The sequence below is a fragment of the Macrobrachium rosenbergii genome, chromosome 56 (genome assembly GCF_040412425.1).
Source record: "Macrobrachium rosenbergii isolate ZJJX-2024 chromosome 56, ASM4041242v1, whole genome shotgun sequence".
Classification (NCBI taxonomy): Eukaryota; Metazoa; Arthropoda; class Malacostraca; order Decapoda; family Palaemonidae; genus Macrobrachium; species Macrobrachium rosenbergii.
Genome location: NC_089796.1, coordinates 21,550,352 through 21,565,830, shown reverse-complemented (window position 1 = coordinate 21,565,830; position 15,479 = coordinate 21,550,352). Strand labels below are relative to the sequence as shown.

At 38.9% G+C, this 15,479-nt stretch overlaps 1 protein-coding gene across 11 annotated transcripts in view; it reads right to left on the bottom strand.

Annotated features, from left to right (window-relative positions):
- The window catches only part of LOC136836441 (cilia- and flagella-associated protein 418-like), a 192,980-nt gene that overhangs the window by 74,203 nt on the left and 103,298 nt on the right, over positions 1-15,479 (bottom strand). For 4 of the 11 annotated variants that reach the window (XM_067100698.1, XM_067100702.1, XM_067100697.1 and 1 more), the window contains one exon: positions 2,663-2,757. In XM_067100698.1, the coding sequence (XP_066956799.1) occupies positions 2,663-2,745 (83 nt within the window). In that variant the 5' untranslated portion in view covers positions 2,746-2,757. Of the gene's footprint in view, positions 1-2,662; positions 2,758-8,748; positions 8,900-15,479 lie in introns of those variants that run through there. The other 7 variants (XM_067100699.1, XM_067100696.1, XM_067100695.1 and 4 more) reach the window with 5 other exon arrangements.

The window sequence follows — 15,479 nt, the reverse complement described above, 5'->3', positions numbered from 1 at the left end:
TAGCTCATGGGAAAAGATTGTTCTTATCCAATGGGGCAAAAAGAACAGAAGGTCTTTGTGAAGGAGTCACTCCCTTAGGGGTGAAGGAGCACCACAACTCCCTTTTCTTCAGCATTCGTGTTGAAAGAGTGCAGCTAATTCCTGGACCCCATCTCTTATAGCCTTATTGGCACAGAAAAGCACCCCAAGCCAATCTGCTGCAAAGCTGTCTTGTAGTGAAGAGAAATCCTCGATTTTCTTTGTCAGGCTCCTAACGTCCAGCCAAGGAAACTGAAAATTTTAAAAACTTTATAATTTTCCTTCCTTCACTAAGTGGTCGAGTTCTGTTGAGGAAAACATGATCTTGGCTGAATCAAAAGCCGATCTGCGTGTAGGGTCAATCAGGCCAGAGAAGTCCTCTTGAGAGCTGGCAGAGGCTCCCAAGGAAGGTGCCTCCCAGTCGCAAAACATATCTTCTCTTAGACAGGCGAGAAGGAGGGGTACAAAAGACAGCCTTGCCTAACTCCCTCTTTTCGGGCAACCAAGAGTTGATGCCTGCCAAAGCCTTCTTAGACAAGATGGATACAGCCATCTTAGGGAGCTTAGTAGCTCCAACTGGGTTGACGCAACATGAAGGAAGACCCAGGTGAAGAAGGCGCCGCATTAGAGAAATAAGCCGGGAAACGAAAAAAAAAATAATTCAAGAGGGATGTATACGACAAAGAAGGTCCTGTTCTGGTTCCTCTTCTGCCAAAGAAATAGAAGAGCCAAGTCCTGTTGTGCTTCCTCTGGCTTCTGAGGGGACGATGAAGGCTTCTTCAGCAGTTCAAGAATATTATCTAACCGTAGATGAATTGGAAGAAGAAATGAATCTTGAGTCAAAGGGAGACGTAGAGATGTTGACTTCGGGTGCTCTACAACAGGACCCCAAGGTACAATCTTCACTTCTTGAGTCTTAATAGAGGGTGCTCATACAGGTTGACCCACTGCTATCAGAATATCTGAATCAAACAAACCTTCAGAAGCCTGAGCATAATCCGACACTGTACAAGGATTAGTTGTCACTGAAAGATCGGGAGCTACTGGGGGCTCTACTCCCACTGGACGCTTAGGAGCTACTGAGTGCTCTGATCCAGTGGGGCAATCTGCTCCCTTTGGACGTCTGTGAGCCACTTGGCGCTTTGAGGCTAATGGGTGCTTGTGAGCCACTGGGAGCTCTCTGTTGTTCCAATAGTTGCAAGAGGGCTCCTGGTCCCTACGGTGCCTATGACGGATCGAGGGATTCTGATTTTCCATCAAATGCCTTTTCAATGGCCTGGAGGAATCATGCCAGCTGCATCCTTTAGGTTCAGAGTCTGAACCACTGGAAGACAAGGTGTGATCCACTTTGACACCTTTCCCATGCTTAAGCACTGAAACCTGGGAAATAGCAACAGGTTCAGTTAAGGGAGCAACCACCCGTGGGCAAACCCTACCAACCTCCCCTGGACTTATGGTTTGCCTCCTCCCAGGTGCAGGGGAGTTTGGCAGGGACCTCCGTCTAGGAGCATCGGTGGGATGAGTAGCCACCCCCTCATCTGACACAACACTTGCACTTGCACCATTCACCACTTGCTTTATCCGAAAGCAATCTCACTGAAGCTCCTATTTGAGCAACTGTATTAACTAATGTGTCAAATTTCTTGTCAATCCGGGCTTCGAGACTGGCACTGGCACTAGGTTCAGCAGAATGGGAGCCAGGTAACAGAGTAGAAGGGAGTGCAAGAGAACTAGGAATAGGAAAACAAGCAGTCACACGAGTCGAAAGGCCCGGTTTAGGAGTAGAAGACAGTGAAGCTCTAGCCTCTGATCTAGTGGCTGCCTTTCTCTGTCTAGCTTTTTCAAGTTTGTCTAAATGAGCAGTCAAAATTCTCCATTTAACGTCATCTCAGTTACTACACTCCTCAGACGTCAAGTCAGGAGAATAAATTTGTCCTTGTCAATGAAAACAAATAGAATGAAAGTTGTATTTAGGGGAAGTCAACCTGGTATTGCAGCCTTTGCTACAATACCGGTTACTAGACACACTTGAGTTTGACATAATAAGTCAAAGTCCACAAAAGTCCAAACTAAGCCTAACTAAGCTAAGAAATATAGCACAGAGGCTACCAAAGTACTGAATACTTCACCAAAGCCTTTGATAACTAGCACAACCATCTGGTGAACAATCCTGATCATCAAAACAAAGCTGCTTAAGAACCGATGTATGGTCACTGAGCGGCAGAAACGAACTGAGCCTAGTGGGCAGGGCACTTGCCTGCACCAAAACAAAAGAGTGCTACCGTAAATTTTCAAATCTAAAGCTGCCATTGAAGCAGAAACTAAAAGCTATGTAATTACTTGTTAAGTTACATGTATAAAAACAATTTTCATCACACCACTGATGGTAATGAATGCTTCAGTACACAAAAACTTGGAGTTCCCTCTGAAGCATACATTATTAAGCCCAGCAGACTGGTATGACAATGTACCACACATGAATATCACCTACTTGATGGTCTCCTAAATCTACTCTTGAAGCAACAGGCCAGGCTTCTGCAATCAACATATGAACTATTACTGGGGCTGTTACATATAAGATGACAAACATTCCACTCAGGTTAGAGGAAGTCTAATTTATCCATCAAGAAAAGATGATTCTCACCTCCTTTTATCTTCATGATTAACACGTTCGCTCGCCAGTAGACAATGTCTCCTCAACTTCATCAAGGAGGTCATCCAAATCATCAGCCATTTTTACTGAAAAATAAATACTGAATACATTTAAAAGAAAACTTCTAAAAGAACCTAAGCACACAATGCATGAACTACACCATTCAAATAATTTATCATTCTTAATTAGAGCAGAGATTATGGAGATCAATGTAACATAACTACTATGCTTTAACACACTGACTGTGATGTGCTCCTTACATGGTTCACAGTGGACTCTCTTAATAAGCGACATGTACTGTATGTGGTGCATTTACTTAGAACTATACATATTTTTTAAGTGCCTTAAATTTAATCAAAAAGGCTTTATTTTCATTAAAACTATATTGTAGTATATGGGAAAACAATTAAATTAACCTAGAGCATTAACTACATACTTTATTTATTACTGTAAATAATACCTATATGATGGCAAAAGGACGAATATTGTTTTTACTCCTTTTATTTTCCAACAGCAGAAAAATTGAAAAAAATTTCATATAAGATCAAGAAAAATTTTTTTTATTTTCATTTTATTATATTAACAAGGAATCAAAAGAAAAAAACTATACTTGTATTTCTGTACATTTTTTACTTCTGAAATTTCAAAAAAATAAAATATTTCCTTAACTTTGTCAAAAAATTGTCAAGGTTTGTTGTATGACTAAGAAAATCATGGAGCACTTACAGTAAACAAATAAAAACAATACTTTTTCTGTTTTACTTCTATACTGGGAAAAATAAAAATAACAATCCCGAAATTTTCTTATATTCTTCGAACAAACTGTTTCAAGTTGAAACAAATGAGTCAAAGGAAAGGTTTATCAATACAATTCTCACAATGTATTCACTCTTCTTGCTTTTATTCGACCAACAGCACTCCCCTCATTCTGTGAAAGCATCTCATAACAGGAACCACAGAACTTTCTTGTTTTGGCTTTGGGGCCAGTAGGTTTGATCAATTTCTGAATGCCTTCCACCTGGCTTTACAGTACATACTGTTTCTGAATGCCTTCCACCTGGCTTTACAGTACATACTGTATATATATATATATGTGTGTGTGTGTATCTATATACATATATGTATTTGTGTACAGTATATATGTAAATACAGTGAACCCCAATGTATTGGGGGATCGTCCCACAGCCCCAGCGAATAGGTCAAATCATGAATGCTTAAAACCCATCTAAAAACACTTAGAACTGCCCATTTGATAAGCTTAAACCAAGAAAAAACCCTGTAAAAATAGCATATACCTGAGTATTTTAATAGTTTTTATCACAAAAGTGCATTTACTCATGAAAAATATAACATGAGAAATACAGTAATTAGTGAATATTTCTCAGTGAAAAATACACTGAATGGGCGGGATTTTCCATGAATGATGGGTAGATATGTTCCACAGAAACCACGAATCATGAGTCATGAACCATGAGAACACGAATATGGGGGGTTTACTGTACATATATAGATACATAGATAGAGGGACAGAGATATAGATAGGAAAACAAAGACAGAAAGACAGACAGACAGACATAAAGATAAGTAGAGATATAGATAGATAAACAATTTATACATCCACACATTTCTTTTGTATATATGATAAGAGTTTATACTGCATGTAAAAATAAATTTATATATACTGTACATATAGTGTGTGTGTGTGTGTGTGTATGTGTTATATGTAATCTTATGCAGATAAAAGAAATATTTTTTCCCCATTCTGTTCCTCCCTCACATAAAAGTGTGAATATATATATATATATACATATATGTATATGGCAGACAGACACAGAGAAATATATAGATGGATAGATAATATGAACAAGAACTGAAACAGATAGATAAACAATTTACACACACATAAATACATTTATCTTTGTACAATAAGAATTCATATAAAATTAAATGTAAATACAGTATTTATATAATATATATATATATATATATATATATATATATATATATATATATATATATATATATATATATATATATATATATATTTATATTTACATGTAATATAAATTCTTATTTGTGCAAAAGATAAATTCTAAAATATTGCAAACTGTTTTATCTATGTTTTCAGTTCTTCATATCTATCCATTTAAATTCTCTGTATCTGCCTATCTGTCCATATACATCTGGTACATTGCATACGGTAATTCCTGAAATCATTCTGAGCGATATGCACCACATCTGACCATCCAAAGTGTGACCATATTGGGCACACAACACCTACAGAAATGTTTTTAATAATTTTGGGTGACGTGAACCATATATGACCACATCTACTTTGTCCCTATTAGGTACATAATGCCTATAATAAAGATTTTCATTGTGTCAGGCGAAGTGTACCAGATAAAGTCAAGGGTTTTACACTGTCTCAGCACTCAGCTTACCTCACAGAAATACTATAGAACTTCCCACTTAAATAGGTTGCTGGTTACTGATTTTATAAGGGTTTAAAGTCACAACTCACTGGGACAATTTGCAGAGTTGCCAATCGCAGTCAACGTGTTAAATAGGTTTATTTTCCTTGCAATATTTTTCATTCTTGTATAATTCCTAAATTACATATATTTATGTGAAAAAAGTCCAAATGGCCATTAAACTGTTATAATCTTTTATTGAATACAATACCTTTACAAGAAAATGAGAAAGAAAACACAAGAGAAGAAAAACAGTAATGAAAATAAAGTAAACAAATAAAGAAACAAAAACTTACATATAAGATGGTAAATATATCTAGTAATTCAAATATATAAAATCAAATGAGCAGGACTTTTTTAGCCCTTCCTGATTCCAAGGACAACAAATATTGTAAGTAGATAATATAGATAATAAAATAGTTACCATAAATATCTTACAACATTAGGTAGCACTTGGATGACTTTAGGATGTTGGGGGATGGTTTAAGTATTCTCACAGTTTACAATTATAAGAGCTGTCTGTCCACGTAAAGTTCAAATGGTTCACGTGTGAAGATTATCACTTACTAACCAAATGCATAAGGCAGAATTACTCCACCATCACTCTTGCCATAAACTGCTAACAACATTAGTAGCATCTCAGCTTAACAGACACTTTTGGGGTCTGGATTTCTGATAAGTAAGAAAGTCTGTTAAGTAATCTGAATATTTTTCAAGATGTCTCTAAGATATCAGGAAAAATACTGAAGTGCAGCAATTCTACATAGTTCCTAAACTAAACTAACATGTGCTTTACACTTAAAATTCAATTTAAGATATTTATCTAAAAATGTATTATATCTAAAATGGCAGCTTAACAAAAAATACTCATAATAATGTAGCTGATAGTACAGAAGTCTGCCAAGTTGAAGTGTTACAGTATCTCACAAGTTCTCAATGTATTTCTAAGCTATTTTGGAATAAAAAGACCAGGGGTTTTCACATCAAAATGTTGTGTCAGGGATAAAATAAATTTCAAGGAAAATACAAACTACAATAAATTCATTTACTGTAACTGCCACTGTCTTGATATTTGATCTTTCTCAATGTGGGGCATGCTCCACTACAAAGATATTCTAAAAGAAATGGATGGGTGGTATACATGAAGAGGCTCTACTATGAAAAGTGGCAAAAGTCTTCAAATATGTACTTAAGCTATCTCAGCATTTAAGATATAACATCTTCACTGAGTAAAAGAATGGCAAAACAAAAATATAGGCAGAGCAAAAAATGCACAAACACTCTTGCGTATGAGGCTGTTAAAAACTCCTGAAAGAGAGTCAAAAGACATCAGTGAGTCAACTGGAGACTTGAAAATCATAGAACCTTATTCATTAACCAAAGAAAGCCTCATCTGCAGTCAGCCTGCACATGTACAGGTACTTCATAAAAAAAAAAAATTAAAGCCACTATTGTTTATATTAGTCTACTAATGCTACTTGATTACATCTTTGCAAGATTATTAATCTTTTGATGTTCAATATGACAGTGGCTGTCAATTCTGCTAAATAATTAAATGGAAATATATGTTAAAAATTTATGATCAACTTTTATAACTTTAAAATTAATAAACTGTTATTATTACTCATTCATCAATACTGATATAAGACTTAACACTTAACATGAGCACACAACCACCAATGCCTCTGCAAGAAAATACTTCAAGAAAGGTACACCCATATTTGAGCTAGAATTCCCTACAGCCACCTGGCCAGGTAAAACATGGCACACTAGGTTAGGTTATGACAGATTAGGACATATCCCTGTAACTGCCCTCCCCATACCATACTTTCTGTAGGTTATATCTATTTGGATACTTAACTGTTATACACATGAACCATATATTTTCACAACTAGCCTGCTTCTCTTGTGATCTAAGTTTATGACCATTCTCGTTTGTGCATTACACAAAGTTTTGGTTTTCCCTCACACACAATTCCTCTGTCCCCATTGAGGTCCCCCATAATTATTATAATGGCTATACAACTAAGGAAATATGGTTTGTATTAACATTACCTAAAAAAATCTGCAGTGATTCTAAGCCGGCTGTCCGCGGTGAGCTAGCCTATGGCAATTGACGTTTTCCTATGTTATTTTACTTGCTGAACAAGAATTTAAAATAATATCTTGTCAGTCGGCTGTAACTAAAATGTAATTGACCCTTGAAAACTGCATGTTTGTACCAGTGGGCAGAGAACTGCCAATGGGTCACACACAGCTCAAAGTTAAATTACAGTTTAGCAACAGCCACCGCACAAATATTACCTAAACTCTTGTAAAGCAAAGTAAAATAACACAGAGAAACGTCAAATGCCATAGTCTAGCTCCCACTGCACACTATTATTCTTTTACAAGTAAACGGAAACAAAACATTACCATTTCCGCTTTCAACTTGGCTGGCCTCTATAGGTCACCCATAGCAGAGAAACGCGCTGTGCGCTTTATCTGCATTTTTTAAAGATTACTGCAAACTTGTATGTTCTGGCAAGAGTGTAATTACTAAATTTGTTCAGCAAGTAGAATAACATAGGAAAACGTCAATTGCCAGTCTCTTGCAGTTCTTGCTAAGCGCAGAAAACCGGCAATAATGATTGGTAAAACCAAAGCTAGCGCATGCGTGTTAAAACTTAGAATCAGTAGTACTAATAATGAATGAAAAGTGCTTGCTGGAATGGCTCCGCTACCCATTTTATTAAGCCCTTCTTTTTCATGCTTGTTTTTAATTCCAAATGACACATATAACAGGAAATACAACAGTAAGGTACTGAAACCTTTCCCAAGTTATTTACTCCCACCAAAAAAACCAAATTTGTAACAGGTCGCCTTTACTGTTAGCTTTTCTCGAAAGGGTTTACCACACCAGTTCTAAGACAATTTACAGCAGCTTAATTACAGCTGAGCAACAAAATATTACTTTAAATTCTTGTTCAGCAGGTAAAGTTCTACAGAAAAACGTCAACTGCCATAGCCTAGCTCACCGCGGACAGCCGACTTAGATCTACCAAATCTGCATTAAATCTAACTGAAATACAGATAATCATTAAACAGGTTCATTGTTGGAGAAAACATGATGATGCTTTGGCTATAAAGCTAAGCATCTGAGCACTTTCAGCAATCACTGTTTATGACAGTGACAAGGAGTTGGGGTGGTCAGACAGCACATGGAATAATGGAGGCAGGAATGGGGAGCAGCTAGGGTGCAAAAGAGAGCTACAAACAGCCTTTCATAAAGCCTACAATGCACCGCAAGAGGTGCACTGGCTGCACCAGGTTAACCTTCTACAGGAGAGAAAACCTGCTGTTGGGTAGACTAGGCTAGGCTACCCTGTGGCAAACCATCCCATACAGATTGGTATTGGGAATTATTTCCCTCAGAGATTGATAGAGCCTAGCCTTAGGAATTTTACTTGCAGATTGGTATCAGGAATTCCTCCTCATAAAGGCTAATTAGCTCACAGTTATTAACCTAGCAAAAACAGAAGAGGTCAGATATACCTTTCTAAAAATGTAAATATAATAATGATTTACGTTTAGCTTGAATATACATGCAGTTAACATTATGCTTACCTTATGGACGGACAGGCAATACCTTAACACTAAATTATACGGGGTCTATGGAACGTAACACAGTCCAATTATCATTTTGGAATGTTTTGGTTACACGCTCTACCTTCCGAAGGGGAGCTTTTGCTGGCCAATCACAGAAAAGCAGAACTTCGACCAATCAAAGAAGAAGAATAGATTTATCCATAACCAATAGTATTCGAGCATTCTGTTTACGAAGGAAGAGGGAGCGTTTAGTTGGTGTGAGCTTACTTTAAGCAATCACGTTATTATCTGTCAGTTGACAAAAAATCGCACGTCAATTTCACAAATAAATTATAATATATATATATATATATATATATATATATATATATATATATATATATATATATATATATATTATTCTAATAACTACAATGACCTCTGAACTCTTGATTACACTTTGGATTATAGTGTACAAAAAGTGTGAAGAAATCTAGTAATCAAAGCTGTGGCTATTACAGGTACAGACATATCTGGTGTACAAGTGACTAAATGATTCTAAATTAAATGAAGTGAAGTGTGAACATTGAATACATTATGAAAATAAAGTTGAAGCTGTTGGGGTGAGTTGTTTGCTTAGTATAGCTGAGAAATGTGGAGCTATGTAAGGGTGGTAAAAGTGTTTGCATACATTAAAGGAAGGATCAGAGGGTTCGGAGATGATTTGGTCATAAGAAACGATTGAAATGAAAGCTTGGTGGAAAAAAATATGCAAATTGGATCTTTCAAACACAAATCTGTCGGGGTAACTTCGGCTGCGTGATGCCAATAAATACAGACAGACTCGGAAAGGATTTGTACACATTGATTGGCTTTAAGCCGTAAAATCAGGAAGCCATAGCTAAATGCATATTCTCCACATTTGGAATTTAATCAATGACCTAAAGAATGAAGGGTGAGGCATTCCACAGGATTGTCAAAAATGTTCGATGGATGGCAAGGTTTTAGTCGAAGGGAGTGGACGACAGAAGGTCTGAGAACAAACCAGAAAAGATGCAGCAAAGTGGTGTTTTCTTAAAATCGGGCAAAGGGACATTTTAACATCCGAATACTTAGTTTACCTAAAATGGATGAATAAAAAGGATAAAAAATGTCGGACATCTGCAGTAGCTTTCTCTCTCTCTCTCTCTCTCTCTCTCTCTCTATATATATATATATATATATATATATATATATATATATATATATATATATATATATATATATATATATATATACATATATATATATATATATATATATATATATACACACATATATATATATATATATTATATATATATATATATATATTATATATATATATATGGGTGTTTGTATATATATATATCCCCCTCAGTAGGAGGTGGTCAAAGAAAAAAAACCACAACGATCATTGCCATAACATCAGCTGCTTCATAAAAACAGCAGAATTCTCATAAGCAGCACATCAAACCCCTTTCCTCACACTGCCATTCACCCTACTTGTACACGTTCCCTTGCTTCCTGAATATTAAGACCATTTTCAAAACCTCTGTCACCTCATCAATCTGACTCTTTTTAAGTCTCCCCTTACCGCTTCCCCATAACACAAATGAATTATACTCTCTTGTCACTAGTCTATCATCATACATTATTTCAACATCAACGAATCAATTCAAAATACTCTGATCCAGCCTTTCATTTACGCTGGCCTTGTCACTCTTTCATCTCATCAATTCTTATAATACACACAAAAACACACGTATACACATATATTTGCTTCTATTCTTAATAATTTTTTTCCTAAGTTTAACGATATGTCTGCATATGTATACTAATTCATAGCACTTGTATGAATTGTTAGTTTTAGATTTTAAAGCTAGACTATAGAAATTTTCATTTAACGCATAAAGAGATATTTGACTAATTCAACGTGTGGCATTTTATGTCATGTTTCGTCGATGACCTTTTGGGTTGTGACGTCATTTGAATGCACGCTTATCTTTTTTTTCTCTCTCTCTCTCTTGATTGGTTAAATTGTGAGAAAGTAAGTGAAGGTCATTCTACCTCTCTTATCTTACTTTTATTTTGTCAACTAGCGCTTGCACCAAAGAGGAATGGCTTGCTGTAAGTTGCAGTGGATTTATCCTGCCATTTAATGTTTGTTCGTTAGTGTATCGGTGTATCCTTGTTTGTCCTCATTTATCATTCTCCTCCCTCTCGTTATAACATCCTCTTCCCCTACGGTCATTTCGGCTCTACAGAATCATTTTTATGAATCTGCATTTTAAACACAATAATAATAATAATAATAATAATAATAATAATAATAATAATAATAATAATAATTATTATTATTATTATTATTAAGACGTATTTTCAGGTCTTGACAAGCCTCTGTCATTGGGCATTAGGCGTTTTAAGATCGACTCTTGTTTACTCTGAACTGAGCGTCAAGTGGCGACACATTTCTCGTGACGATTTCAGACGTTTAAAGCTGCGAAGATAGGGAAAAAACTATTATAATAACTAACTGATTGATTATCATAATAATAACGGCATGTAGTGAAGTACGAAGAAGAGAAGGAATTTTAATATTTTCACAAAAAGTTGAACAGGTTATGGAGGGGGAGTATATTAAATAAAGAAGTATTCGTGAATATTAAGCGCTAAAACTTTTATATTTTACGGGAAACTAAATACACTTTCCTAAGTCGTCCTGTAGAACAAGATGCAGACCTCATTCAAAATGGAAAAAACGGAAAGATAAAACAATAACGTTCATAACGCCAAACGGAAAATAAAGTAATTTGGAACTGAATGGAAAGAAATATTTTTTTTAAAGTGTTTCGTTAAATTTACAAGTATATCTGGTAGTAAAAATTTACTGTACAGTAAAGTCTATGATTTTGAGAGTGGTGTGAGTCACTTTTCTCCGTTTTATAATAACTAGACCACCCGTGACCCGCTGGGTCACTTAATGTTGAAAATTTGGGGAGGGGGGGAAGGGGAGGGCAGGAGAGGGGAAGGTGGGAAGGGGAGGAGAGTGGGGAGGAGGTGAAGGGCAGGGGATGGTAAAGAGGAGGGGCAGGGGAGGTGGAAGGGGGAGGGAGAGTGGGAGGAGGGTGGAAGGGTAGGGTGATGGTGAAGGAGGGGTAGGGGAGGTGGAAGGAGGGGAGGGAGGGGAGGGGTGGAAGGGTAGGGGATGGTGAAGGGAGGGGGAAGGGGGAGGAGAGTGGGAGAGAGGGGTGGAAGGGTGAGGGGATGAGTAAAGGGAGGGAGGTAGGAGGTGGAAGGGGAGAGAGTGGAGGGAGGGTGGAAGGGTAGGGGATGGTGAAGGAGCGGTACGGAGGTGGAAGGGGAGGGGGGAGAATGGGGAGGGTGGAAGGGTAGGGGGGATGGTAAAGGGGAGGTAGGGGAGGGAAGGGGAGGGGAGGGGAGTGGGAGGGGAGGGTGGGAAGGGTAGGGGATGGTAAAGGGGAGGCAGGGAGGTGGGGGGAGGGAGAGTGGGAGGAGGGTGGAAGGTGAGGGGATGGTGAAGGGGAGCGGTACGGAGGTGGAAGGGAGGGTGGGGGGAGGGGTGGAAGGGTAGGGGATGGTAAAGGGAGAGGGGAGGTGGAAGGGGAGGGGAGTGGGAGGAGGTGGAGGGTGGGGGATGGTGAAGGAGCGTACGAGGTGGAAGGAGAGAGAGTGGGAGGAGGTGGAAGGTAGAGGATGGTGAAAGGGAGCAATCACGAGGTGGAAGGGGAGGGAGAGTGGGAGGTGGAAGGGTAGGGGATGGTAAAGGGGAGAGGTAGGGGAGGGGGAAGGGGAGGGAGAGTGGGAGGGGAGGGTGGAAGGGTAGGGGGATGGTGAAGGGGAGGCAGGGGAGGTGGAAGGGGAGGAGTGGGAGGGAGGGTGGAAGGGTTGGGGGATGGTGAAGGGGCAGCAGGGAGGTGGAATGGGAGGGTGGAAGGGCAGGGGAATGGTGAAGGGAGGGTAGGGGAGGGAGAGTGGGAGGGAGGGTAGAAGGGCAGGGGGGATGGTGAGGAGAGGGGTGGGGAGGAGGAGTGGGAGGGGAGGTGGAAGGTGAGGGGATGGTGAAGGGGAGGGGGAAGGAGGGGAAAAGTGGAAGGGGAGGGAGAGTAGGAGGGGAGGGTGGAAGGGTGGGGATGGTAAAGGGAGAGGTAGAGGAGGTGGAAGGGAGGGAGAGTGGGAGGAGGGTGGAGGGTGGGGATGGTGAAGGAGCGATAGAGGTGGAAGGGGAGGGGAGAGTGGGGGGAGGGTGGAAGGGGGGAGATGGTGAAGGGGAGCGGCAGGGGAGGTGGAATGGGAGGGTGGAAGGGTAGGGGATGGTGAAGGGAGGGGTAGGGGAGTGGAGAGTGGGAGGAAGGTAGAAGGGTGGGGTTGGTGAAGGGGAGGGGTAGGGGAGGGAGAGTGGGAGGGGAGGGTGAAGGGTAGGGTGTTGGTGAAGGGGAGGGGGGGTAGGGAGAGGTGGGAGGAGGGTGGAAGGGTAGGGGTAAAGGAAGGGGGAGGGAGAGGGTGGAAGGGCAGGGGGATGGTGAGAGGAGCGGTATGGAGGTGGAAGGGGAGGGGGAAGGTAGGGGGATGGTGAAGGAAGGATGAAGAGGGGGAAAGGAAAGCTCCATACAGGCACCAGCTTGTTTAACTTCCAGTGTGCAAACAACCTGTTCAGTTTTAGTATTGTACATACCAAATAAAAAATTTCATATATATATAATATATGATAAAAATTATATATATATATATATATATATATATATATATATATGTATATATATATATATATATATATAGATAGATAGATAGATAGAGATAGATAGATAGATTTTCCAATTCCTGAATAAATATTGATTAATATTGATTAATTAACGATTAACGCTAGTCAGTGGAAGCTATCGAAATTACATTAACAACTATTATCAAAATGATGACTGGCAACTTCATAAAACACTTTTGGTTTAAGATAATTTACAGATACATTAATACTTAAGAGTCAACATTACACTAAAGAAGTATACATATTCATAACTTTCAAAAGTTCGTGTAATTGCCGTATTTTTCTTTTGGCCCCGCTTCCTAACGAAAGCTTCGACTGCTCTGAGTCGTCAGCTGATCATTTTCAGAAAAGGACTACTGTATTGTCAATATTTTTTCCAAAAAAGCCTTATATTTATATTTTTATTTTTAACAACTTGCTGTATTAATATAATTTTTTACATACTAATTTTATTGCCAACAATACCGTTCTTTGTTAATAAACAGGCAATCTCTGGGGCTTTTTGCTAATTTTACTTTGGCAGCACAAAGAAAGCAGACGAATTACTGAAAAGGAAAACACGAAATCTTCATTTTTAAAATAAGTAAATTTCTGGAAGGCAATGCATGAGCTATTATTAAATAAGACAAAGAAATTAGCTGAAGTTGTGTTTTAGTACACACATATTGTACATGCACAGTATGTATTATTATATAGCAGTTCAATAGGAGACAACTAAGGATATCAGGATTAGGGGATATATATCATGTGCTAAAGGCCGAGGAAGTCCTCGTGGAGGGTTCTGGATCTCCTGATGGGGGTAATTCATACTACGTACGCCTTCAGTCCTGAGGCCAATGGCAGTCCTGCTTTTCACTGCTGAGAGATACCAGAGGAAATTATTAGTATCCTCACTGCTGTGTATGGTGTTCAAGTCACCAGATGGCTGGAGCATAGGCCTTGCAAGCCCATTCGCGATACTGATATTAAAAACATTCAGAAGGAATAAGATACGTCACAGAGTGGTCATGTCCATTAAAAGTCGGGCATGTTTGTTGAACTAAGCTGGGGTTATGTAGTACTCTGACTCTCAGCTGATTGTGTGGGTCGTAGCTGAGAGAGAGAGAGAGAGAGAGAGAGAGAGAGAGAGAGAGAGAGAGAACCGGTGGTTTGAGAAATTACTTTGAAATTATTGTACAGGATATTGATTTTACAATGAATTAGAATTTTTTATGGCTGAAAATTCGTTTGGTTTTAAAATGCAATGACTGACACATCTATGGGAACTGATGGGGAGTAGAGGCAGCACAATTTCGGAAACCAGAATTTGGACCTGCACATTCTACAAAGAGCGAAAGACCGCATCAGTTCGGGAAGGTTGTGTCTGCCTGGAGGTGAAGAGCTTTTAAATGCAAATAACATAACTTGAGGATACAAAGTCCTCAGGACTGTGGTGAGTTCACGTCGAAAATATGTTGTATAGTTAATCAGGATTAAAATAGAATCCAAGGATTTCCCTAAAGGACTATACTGTTATTTATTCAAGGATTCAGGAAAAATCAACGAACTTTAATTACGAACTGTACATCGGTAATTAGGCTGTCCGCACCTAGTGATGCTATGCCTCCGCCAGATTCAATGATTTTAAGGATGTCAATTGCTTTGCGGGAGGAATCCAGAATGGACAGTGGGGGTGGGGGCTTAAGATTCACAAGGAGGTTAGATTTCCCACCCTATATATTGGGGAAGCCATTTGGGATATTATGGGCCTGGGTAGTTTGGCAGGTCTGTAAGTTTATGAATCCTGAAATAACGGTATATTTCGTAAGTGCTGTCCGCGGACTCTTTCCAAATCCTCAAATGACTTTACATTTCTTACGTATACTTATTGGAATTGGATTATAAAATTCAGGCCAAAGGCTAAGCGCTGGGACCTGTGAGGTCATTCAACGCTGAAAGGGAAATTGAGAGTTAATGGGGGTTAAAGGTG